This window comes from Ascaphus truei, chromosome 1, assembly GCF_040206685.1.
Source record: "Ascaphus truei isolate aAscTru1 chromosome 1, aAscTru1.hap1, whole genome shotgun sequence".
In the NCBI taxonomy this organism is placed as follows: Eukaryota; Metazoa; Chordata; class Amphibia; order Anura; family Ascaphidae; genus Ascaphus; species Ascaphus truei.
The window spans coordinates 76,667,925-76,679,752 of NC_134483.1; the positions used below are offsets into that span (position 1 = coordinate 76,667,925).

The window sequence follows — 11,828 nt, forward strand, 5'->3', positions numbered from 1 at the left end:
TAAGCTGGGACACAATTTACATCAATTCTTGTCCATAACAGAAAACACCCGGACATATGAAAAGTTAAAATACCAGACCTTTCCTTAACCAATCGGCCACCCACACACTTCTCCAAATGTTGCTAGTCCCCTAATGAAAAACATACAACGGTTAACATGAGTTTTTTTTTACTTTTGTCAGGGTTTTTTCTAACGTTAAATCCCATCAATGTCAATTGCTCAACTTGTTTCAAGCTGTTCTGGAACCAAAGGTGTGACTTTATTCTCAAGAGCATCAGGTGCAGGCAAAGTGTAAGCAGAAAGCTGCATAAGAAACATTCTTGCCTTGACTAATTGGTTTGATGCAGATGATTCTAACATGTTTCTGTCCTGTCTGTACAGGTTGCTAGTGCTGGAATCCACAGCTCCCACTGGAGACATGTCCCGCCCACACCACATTGCCTCAGTTGTTCCTAACCGTTATCCCCGTTGGTTCACCCTGAGTCATATTGAGTCCCAACAGTGTGAGCTAGCATCTACTATGCTGACAGCAGCCAAAGGTACAGTACATTTGTCTTCATTTAATATTACAGTTGTAAATTGGTAGCACTAGCGAATCCAGAACCATTACTCTGTCTTCGATGTATGTATGTTTTTTTTCTTTAGCCAGGGCATGCGCAGAAAGAGGTCTGAGTCACCCAATCATAAACTGCAATGTCATCTCTGGATGATGTTGCATCTTTTTAATCCTCGCCACCGTAATGCTGACCCCAGTGCCATATTGTTTCTCCCAGACAAGATTTCTTGTAAGGGAATATCAAACTGCATATTATGAACCAGAGGGGGGGTGCAGCTGTTCAGCTCCTGGGGATCCCATGTGAAAAAAGACACGAATAAAAAAAAGAAAGCACGGATTACTACTTTAAGGATCACTCCTACTATTTTGTTACATAGTAGATGAGGTTGAAAAAAGAAACAGACAGACAAGGAGACAAAGATAGTCTCCCAGAGATCCCTTTTAACTGCACAACAAGGTTGCTAAATTCAATAGGGGTACAATACTCCGACAGTCAAAATAAGCTGTATGGGGTACAAAGAAGTAACCGCTCCCAGCACTGTGGGAGGACAGTTACCAATAAAAGCCTAATACAGGCCAAAATAATAAAGTTTTATTTGTACAAGAAACGACGCATACTCAATTGACATAAAAACAATTAAAACGACAGGGTGATGATAGGTAACACCAGAGGGGAATAAGGTGGACAATCCAAAGGGTAGTTTATCTAATATTCCCTAATGGTGGTAGCTAAATCTAGATGTGGGGTTGGATAAGGAGGTATCTATCTATGGCAGGATGAACAGGTATATGGAATATATCAAATACCTGTATGTCTAATAAACTCTGGGACACCAGTGTATTGTGTACCCTTGCAATGTATATCCTTAGGTAGAACCTCCTCTCAGTAGTAGTGGCACGGGTGTGTGGCTATGGTAAATATCAGCATAGTCACAGAAATAAATAGTAGTAATGAATGAATAACGATAGAGTACCGATGACCCAGCAGAATAGGTAATCTGATGGCCAATCTACAAATATAGCCTGTGTCAGAATGGCCAAAGTTAACCGTGGTGCAAGTGTAATTGTTCGATGTCTACTCACATAGGTATATTGTATTGGGAGGGCGGGTGTGTTTTGACTAGTGGCAGACACTGCAGCCGGTATACAGCATGCGTATATTTAACTGTGAGTAGACATCGAACAATTACACTTGCACCACGGTTAACTTTGGCCATTCTGACACACAGGCTATATTTGTAGATTGGCCGTCAGATTACCTATTCTGCTGTGTCATCTGTACTCTATCGTTATTCATTCATTACTACTATTGTATTTCTGTGACTATGCTGATATTTACCATAGCCACACACCCGTGCCACTACTATTGAGAGGAGGTTCTACCTAAGGATATACACATTGCAAGGGTACACAATACACTGGTGTCCCAGAGTTTATTAGACATACAGGTATTTGATATATTCCATATACCTGTTCATCCTGCCATAGATAGATACCTCCTTATCCAACCCCACACCTAGATTTAGCTACCACCATTAGGGAATATTAGATAAACTACCCTTTGGATTGTCCACCTTATTCCCCTCTGGTGTTACCTATCACCCTGTCGTTTTAATTGTTTTTATGTCAATTGAGTATGCGTCGTTTCTTGTACAAATAAAACTTTATTATTTTGGCCTGTATTAGGCTTTTATTGGTAACAGTCCTCCCACAGTGCTGGGAGCGGTTACTTCTTTGTACCCCATACAGCTTATTTTGACTCAGGGAGTATTGTACCCCTATTGAATTTAGCAACCTTGTTGTGCAGTTAATAGGGATCTCTGGGAGACTATCTTTGTCTCCTTGTCTGTCTGTTTCTGTCATTACCATTCCTTTGCACCTGTTGTTTTAATTACTAATATATTGGTGAGCGGTTTATCATTAGTTATTTATATAGAGCTTGAAAAAAGACATGCGTCCAAGTTCAACCTATGCTAAATTTAGACAGATACTTTATCCTATATCCGTACTTACAGTATATTGATCCAGAGGAAGAAACTAAAAACCCCAGTGTAATATCATTTAATGCTGTCTCATAAGGGGAAAAATAAATTCCTGCCCGACTTCAAGAATTGGCAATCCGATTACTCCCTGGATCAACATCCTTCCCATGTTACTTATTTGGTATATCCCTGTATTTCTTTCTAAAAATATGTCCAACTTTTTTTTTTTAACAAATCTACAGTATCTGCCAGCACAGTCTCGAGGTGTAATGAATTCCACATTTTAACTGCCCTTACTGTAAAGAACCCTTTCCTTTGTTGCTGGTGAATTCTCTGTTCCTCCAACCTTAAGGGATGGCCCCGAGTCCTTTGTACTGCCCTTGGGATGAACAGTTCTTTTGAAAGCTCCTTGTACTGTCCCCAAATATATTTGTATATAGTTATCATATCCCCTCTTAGACGCCTCTTTTCTAATGTAAATAAATCTAATTTAGCTAACCTCTCCTCATAAATAAGATTATCTATTCCCTTTATTAATTTGGTTGCTCTTCTCTGCACTTTTTCTAGTTCTATAATGTATTTTCTATGGAGTGGTGCCCAAAACTACTCCATATTCAAGATGTGGATGCTTTATAAAGGGGCATAATTATGTTTACTTCCCTTCCATCCATTCCCCATTTAATGCAAGATAAGATCTTGTTTGCCTTTGTAGCTACTGCATGATTTTGGGCACTATTGCTAAGCCTGCTGTCTACAAGCACTCCTAAATCCTTCTCCGTCATGGATTCCCTTAATTTACCCCCATTTAATTTGTAAGTCGCCTGTTTATTCTTGTTTCCCAAATGCATAACCTTACATTTATCTGTATGAAACCTCATCTGCCATTTACCTGCCCAAGTTTCCAGTCTCTCCAAGTCCTTCTGGAGAGAAATTACATCCTGCTCGGATTCTATTACCTTACACAATTTAGTATGGCTTTGCTCTTGATGCCAACCTCAAGGTCAATAATAAACAAGTTTAAAAGCAGGGTCCCAGTACCGATCCCTGAGGTACTCCACTCACAACTTTAGCCCAACCTGACAAAGTTCCATTTATGACAACTCTCTGTTGTCTATCCTACTTGCTTTACGTTTAATCCTTGTCGGTCTCTCCAAGGCTAAGATTCTGATGCTGAAATTCTTAAGTCCTTGGTAAAGTTTGCACTGCACAATATAAAGTTTGGATTACAGTCTGAACCATACAAGAATCTATTAGATCAATATAAAAGCCTTTGTGTTGGTGAGCTGTGTTTGCCAATCTGGAGCAGTCACTTTCTCTTATCCTTTTATGTGCAAGCATTATTTCATTTTCAGCATGCACTTCGTGTGATGAGCAGCAGCACAATTTGCCCCCGATGTTTTAAGTAAGTTCTGAATGTTGCATTACTGCTTGGTATGTGAACATGGCAATATAGACCTGTTGCCTATCTCTGTACACGTTCCTACGATGATACTGCCAAGAACGGCTGGTTCATAACTATACAATGTGAATCTAAATAAAGATCACCTGACCGTCTTGGTTTGCCTTTTCAGGTTAGACAAATCTAAACATTGCTGTGGATATATTCCATTCAAACCTTCTATTCCCTGTATTTATAATAGTTTACCTACCACCCTTTTTACTAAAAACATTTTTTCACCTACCGTACCACCTACTACATGCATTTGCTACCTTTTTTTTTCAGGAGAATGCCTCCTTTTGTCCTTTGCTTTTTAATTCCTCCTTGTTCAAACTGCTTGATCAGGAAAATCTGTATACAAATGCACATTCTCTTATAGCACTTTGGTGAGCAGAACTTCAAACTATAGAGGCAGCAGTTCAGATTTCTTCAATACATCACAGATTACTTTCCCCTCTTCAGAACAAGCTCCAATTACTACTGCAACGGTGGCTATTTGGGCCAGGTGCAACTATTTTTAAATACCATGGTGAACTAATGGAACTGATACGTAGATGTTACGATTCTGTGATAAGTCGCCGTGTTGGAAATAGTTACAAGTTTGAATGTTATTGTTTGCATGAGACTTAACCAAATGGCACTTTCTTTTATTTTTTTTCCTCCATCCTAGTGAGGAATGAGGTTTTTTTTTCTTCTTTTAGTCTTGTATAGCAGTGGTGCTCAAATCCACTCCACAAGACTCTCTCAAAAGGTCTGGTTTTAAGGATATCCCTGCTTCAGCACTTGTGCTGAAGCTGGGATATCCTAACCTGACTTGTTGGGGAATCTCGAGGACTGGAGTTGAGCACACCTGCTGTATAAAACCTTTACATCTGTAGAACACTATTCGGTTCTGATCATACTGAACACGTGTTACCCACCTCTGATTTCCTAAGGGTTGCTCTTGCTATAATAATCTCAGATCTCAAAGGTAGACAGACCACTCTAGCATTTTGCTTTCCAATTAAGTGTACTTTCATGTCTTGGTTTCAACCTCCTCCTTACCAGCCATAAGCTTCTAACCATTTTTTTGTCTGAATTTCTAGATGGGCCTAGAATAAATAGTGCGGTGTAAAGGGAATGTAGAAGTTAAATCGCTTTCTCTTCTTGTCAAAATTACAGGTGATGTTAGGAGACTGGAAACAGTGTTAGAGTCCATCCAGAAAAACATTCACTCCTCATCGCACATATTCAAGCTTGCCCAAGATGCATTTAAAATAGCAACTTTAATGGACAGCTTACCGGATATAACACTTTTAAAAGTATCGCTGGAACTGGGCCTTCAGGTTCGTGTATTCATTTATTTTTTACTTTGCTAAATTCCTGACGTTGCGCATGGATGGGAAATGTCATATTCCGCATAGTACTGTAGTTTTAACATGGTGATAAACCAATTAAGCCTCAGGGCACGCAATAGTAGGCAGATAATGAGACCAGATTAATTAGTGCATCATCAACGAAAACAAACGTTTCAGCCGTCAGCCAGTTCTGGTGCAGTACAAATTTGCATACAGTATTTGTCTTGCTGGACATTGCTGTTCCATTTTCATTTGGGACTTTGAATGTGTGTGTAAGTTTGTAAAAGAGTAAACTGTTTAATTGACGTTAAACTTGCATTACATATTCAAACCATGAAACTATAGGTATGCAATTTAGCTTTTGTTTAATGAAAGTCCTGTCTCTCCCCCCTCCCCTCTAAGTTATCTCTACTTATCACTTTGATTGTAAGCTCTTCGGGACAGGGACCCCTTTTCCTATTGTCTCCTCTTATGTATGAAGTGCTTATTCCCACTATGTCACGTGTTACTGCTGTAAAGCGCTATATGTATGTATATCTATCTTTATTTATATAGCGCCATTAATGTACATAGCGCTTCACAGCAGTAATACATGTGACAATCATATAAATAACAAATAAAGGGAAGAAGTGCTTCAGACATAAAAGTGACATTTAGGAAAAGGTGCCCCTGCCCCGAAGAGCTCACAATCTAATTGGTCGGTAGGACCAACGTACAGAGACAGTAGGAGTGAGGTTCTGGTAAGTGCGTCTGCAAGGGGCCAAGGTTTATGTATGAGGTGTATGGTATCAGCCATGGAGCTACTCCTATGCTTCCTTAAGGAGGTGTGTTTTAAGGTGGGTCTTTAAGGTGGATAGAGAGGGTGTTAGTCGGATATTCTATATATAAATAAAGAGACATGCATAAATGATGGTTGAAACCGTTCTTTTAAGATGCACTGATAAATGTAGCTTTATTATTTTGCTGCTTATGGAGGGCTAAGCGATCATTGTATATGCTTAAATCTTCCTAAGCAAGGGGAAGACTGCTTCGAAGTACATTGATTTGGGGGCTATTAAGTTAAATTCAAAAGAATTGGAATCCTCCAATACCGTTGACCAACTTTCAATGAAGTGCTGCAAAGACAGCGTGAACTATGTGTTGCTATGTAAGAATGAGAATACATATCATACATTCTAGTTGGCCCTGAGTTTGAATTAATAATGGTTATATGCATTGGCCTAGATTTCGTTCCCAGCAGCAGGCAAAACATATTTCCACCTTACTATTGGTAAATGTGGTCATCAAAAGAACTCCCCTAAATGACATGTACTATTACACTTCCTTAAAAACAGTCCTATGGTGAACAACTTTTCCTTGCACCTAATTTTGAAATGTAAAGACTAATCATATCATATAAGCTTCCAAGTGAAAACCAGTTAATTCATGGTTTAAAAAAAAAAAAAGTGATGCTAAAACCTCTAAGAATTGGCTCAGGTTAAATGAGCGGTTTTTTATTGGTGCCTCTAATGTAATTCTGGTTTTAGAGTAATTTGAAATGTAATTAAACAATATGTTAATGCAGCATGTCATTCAAAACCCTATTTTTTTTTTTGTGTGTGTTTTTTTGTTTATTTTTTAAATCGGTTGGATAATGGATCGATTGACAGCTTAGATAATTGCATTGCCGTAAAGACACGGAACTGCTGCATTTATTAAAACAAAAGAGATGCTCCCCTAAAATTACTGTGAATTTCCTGGAATGCGGGACTGCCACTTTTCTAGACTTACCGATTTGAGTGATTCTGAAAATAAGCACATTCACTGCATATTGTGGGGGGGGGGGGGGGGGGGGGGGGAATTTGCTCGGGAATACTGTACATTGCTAGTGTTCCAGTCACTATATCTCCACGCTTGGCTATTTGACAAATGATGGAATACATGCTTTAAAAGGTAGAGAAAAAGAAATAATATGGTGTTTGTGGAACTTCCTTTCCATGGGCAGTACCATTTGATAAAGATTGTAAAACATCATCATTTACCCCTCCCCCCCCCCCCATATGCATATTTTGTGTCCCCATGGGATATTATAGCGCATCTTTCAGTTCCTAGAACAGGAGTGTCACTCATTTCATGTGAGGGGCCTGATTAGATTTCATTGTACTTCATTTGGGCCTTATTAAAAAATATGATTAGAAAACATAGCTATATGCTAGGACCCCACCTCCCCCCCATTCACACACTCTTGACCGGTTGAGGACAGGTCCAGAACAGAGCAAGAACTGGGTGAAGCAGAATGAGAGCTGGTGTGGGGGAGGGACCTATGCTACCTCTTCCATGCTGCTCCCACACTTGACAGGATCTCCCACACTTGACAGGATACCACACAGGCCAACCAGTCACTCCTATTGGTCCTGCAAGCCTCGTGAGTTGCTGCTGCAGTCAAGCGTACGAGCAGCATGGAAGTCAGTACAGGGCCAGCCCCCACCCCAGCTCATGTCCCGGTACCTGGTCTGCGGGCCAGTCAGGAGGGTCCGGCGGGCCGTATGTTTGACAGCCCTGTCCTAACGTTTGACGTGAGATGGTTGAGAGAACGTGTGGACAACATTGTTGATGCCGAATGTCAACTGCATTTGTTTTGCATTTAAAAAAAGAAACGTTTCTTAGGGACGTATTGTGATTTATGCTGTACAATGATGTATCTGTTGTATTCTCATAACCACCTGCAGGTGATGCGAATGACATTATCAACTTTAAACTGGCGTCGTCGTGAAATGGTCCGATGGCTGGTAACGTGTGCAACTGAAGTAGGTATGTATTAAAAGCTATTCGGCATTCTATTTTGCTTCACAAAAATGCCAAAGATGGAGACAATAGCTATTCTACAAGTTGTTGGGCCTAGTTTTCCAAGCCTATTACAGCTCAGTGATCTGACTCTAATGTTCATGATTTCCAGCAATTAATTTATGGGAAGGATTACTTTCCATTGTTAAACTTTCCTTGACCTAAATAAAGGGAGCTTTGTGAATATATGTTTATATCTATCTTGGTATTTTTTTTAGGGGTATATGCACTGGACAGCATCATGCAGAGCTGGTTTACACTCTTCACTCCAACAGAGGCCACTAGTATTGTTGCTACAACAGTGATGTCTAACAGCACCATTGTCAGATTGCATCTGGACTGCCATCAACAAGAGAAACTCGCCGGGAGTGCTAGGACGCTTGCACTCCAGTGTGCTATGAAGGACCCTCAAAACTGTGCCCTTTCTGCACTTACCTTATGTGAAAAGGATCACATAGCTTTTGAGACCGCTTACCAAATTGTCCTAGATGCTGCTACGACTGGCATGAGCTACACACAGCTTTTTACGATAGCACGGTACATGGAACACCGTGGTTACCCCATGCGGGCCTACAAACTGGCTACATTGGCCATGACGCATCTTAACCTGAGTTACAACCAGGATACACACCCTGCCATTAATGACGTTTTGTGGGCATGTGCACTCAGTCACTCCCTTGGGAAAAATGAGCTAGCAGCGATAATACCTCTTGTGGTCACAAGTGTCAAATGTGCAACAGTACTTTCAGACATTTTGCGCAGGTGCACTTTGACCACCCCTGGGATGGTGGGACTTCATGGACGGAGGAACTCTGGCAAGCTTATGTCACTGGACAAATCCCCTTTGAGACAGCTCTTAGATGCCACAATTGGGGCCTACATCAACACAACGCATTCACGGCTCACACACATCAGCCCTCGACACTACAGTGAATTTATAGAGTTTCTTAGCAAGGCCCGAGAGACCTTCTTAATGGCTCATGATGGACACATTCAGTTTACACAGTTTATCGACAACCTAAAACAAATCTACAAAGGCAAAAAGAAACTGATGATGTTGGTTCGTGAACGGTTTGGTTGATGACAATGACGTGTGACTGGGGGGGAGGGGGAGGTTTGTTTTTACTTGAGCCTGCCTTTGTATCCTTTTTAACTTAAGAAAAAATGTCAAAACAATACAAAAAAACAAAGCCACACCGGTATTATGTGTATAGTTATATTGAGTTTGCAAACTAAATTGTCATGTTGTGAAAGTTTGTGTATTTCTATTTTTCTTTTGTTTTCCAGTTATCTGTGTGTATGAGAGAGAGGTTCAAGGTTTGGTTTACACTGAGTATATGTTGTCAAGTGGCAAAAGCCCACATAGCTCTCCTGTTCCTTCTGTATTCGTTCACAGCCTCAAAGAAAATGCAATGGCTTTAAAATAATTTAAAAGAAAATCTTTATGAAAAAAAAAAAAAAAAAAACACCTCCATCCTGTGACAAGTACCTCGAATGGATCCAGCTTTACTCCTCTGTATCTCATCCTTACATTTCAACATATTTAACACAAGACCCCGAAAAATGACAATACTGATAATAAAAAAAAAAGGCTGAATACGTGGCTTTGCAATGCCGTTCATCCAGAAGCATGGCACACACCGCTTGTGCATGTGGAAACTTAGCAACTGTCAACATACATTCTCAGGGATTTATCAAGAAAAAAAAAGAATGAGAGCATTTATTGTACTGTATATATATTATAGTATATGTCTGAATATTGAAAACAAAGTATAACATTAACTAATTTATAAAAATAAAAATAAAAAAAATATTCTATGTAATGCAAAATACTTGAAGCTGCAGTAGCTTGGTTTTAAACAAACTAAACAAACACAAAAAGGTGAACATATCGGACAGTGAGAAGTGCGCCTTGTTTCAGTGTTGGCTCAGGTGGTGAACTTACGTGCTGGGCATCTATGCAGAGCCACCTTGTTTGACTGCATGGCTTGGCTGATACCTGTTGGAGAGAATGGAACTTTTTAGCCTTTATTTATACATCTGTATAAATATCTAGATAAATATGCACACACCAGGCATGATGGTTAATGGAGGACATCACAATACACAGCCAGAGCAGCAAGCCTTAGCATTAAGAATATGATATGCCACAATAGGGGTTTGTGCCTCCTAGCATAGAAAACTTCCAAGATACACTTTACAACACAAACGTCGAAACATATCCAAAACAATTGACTTAATACATTGCGCCTTGGCAGTGAGCTAACAATAAGCTAACCTTTGTGCACAAATAACACATATATATATTTCTGCATAGGTATTTTGACTTTGTGCAGGGCAGAAAGTTGTGTAGGTATGACTGTTTTAACTTTTCAGTTTGTCTAATTTCGTTGAGATATTGTTTTCTCTAGATTTACTCAAAACAAAACAGCCTTCTATCTTGCCTTGTCTTAATGCTTTAAAATAACCAAACTGGAGATCTAACTACCAAACTGTTCATTATATAATTAAATACCAACTTATTGGTTCCAATATTGTGTCTTTAATTTTAGCTGAATGGTTCTGTATCCTTGTGCTTTTTAAAGCCGTTTTTATGTTTTGGTGCAAAAGTTGTCTAGTGTCTCTTGTTCCCTTCATTAGAGAACATGCTATAGGTATGTTTGTAGGTATTTTTTGTTTAGGAAAGAATCTTTCATGCTCTCCATTTTATTTATTATACTAGATAAAAAAGGTTGTACTTCACCCATGTAAACATTCATGAAGTTGGAAGTAATTAAGATTTGATACACTGATATCAATTTATTTATGTAACTAAATCACTGTTTTATAAACTTGTTAATGATCAACAATTTTTTTGTTTTGATTAAAATTAGTTTTTTGAAAGTTGATTCTGCTTCCTTTTAGTTGCCTGGTAACTGTTTTTATATTTAATAGGCCAGGTCTTAATTTCCCCGTCACTCCTGAGACCTGCAGGTGAGGAATATGGTATTTGCAATGCGGGGACAGCACGTGCCAATAAAACATCCTCTGCTGTTTAAGCGTTTCACTAGGATGTTTATATTCTCAGCTTCACTGATAGTGGCAAATACAACACGCACACTGTAGTGTTTTTTTCTTTTCCCCTCCTGAATGCTCGTGTAAAGGAGGAAAGCAACATGTTTCCTGTGATACTCATTCCTGTAGTCTAAGGGGCTGATCCTCCTCTCACCTCATTCCTACGGTACATTCCCTAACTGATAAGAGTAAATGTGTTATATATATATATATATATATATATATATATATATATATATTATTTTTTTTTGGTGTGTGTGTTTATGTATATGTGTATATATATATATATATATATATATATATATATATATATATATATATATATATATATATACATACACACACATATACACACATATACACATACACAGTGGTTGACAAATCACAAAAAAAATCTACTCGCCACCTAGTACCAAACGTGTGCTGCTTGTGCCAATATTTACTCGCCCGGGGCGAGCAAATGTATAGGTTTGTCGAACACTGCATATACATATACATATATACACACACACACTTATATACATTTTTTTTCTTATGCTGGCTTGGGCAACTCCTGTCCTCAAGGGCCACCAACAGGTCAAGTTTTAAGGATATTCCTGCTTCAGCACAGGTGGCTGTCAAAGACTGAGATATATCCT

At 39.1% G+C, this 11,828-nt stretch overlaps 1 protein-coding gene across 1 annotated transcript in view; it reads left to right on the forward strand.

Moving 5' to 3' along the window:
• The window catches only part of ZSWIM6 (zinc finger SWIM-type containing 6), a 110,179-nt gene extending 99,160 nt beyond the window's left edge, over window positions 1-11,019 (forward strand). The window contains exons 11-14 of the mRNA XM_075589781.1: window positions 382-539; window positions 5,138-5,301; window positions 8,022-8,103; window positions 8,355-11,019. Coding sequence (XP_075445896.1) covers window positions 382-539; window positions 5,138-5,301; window positions 8,022-8,103; window positions 8,355-9,217 — 1,267 coding nt within the window. The 3' untranslated portion in view covers window positions 9,218-11,019. The remainder of the gene's footprint in view (window positions 1-381; window positions 540-5,137; window positions 5,302-8,021; window positions 8,104-8,354) is intronic.
• Window positions 11,020-11,828: the final 809 nt, after the last annotated feature.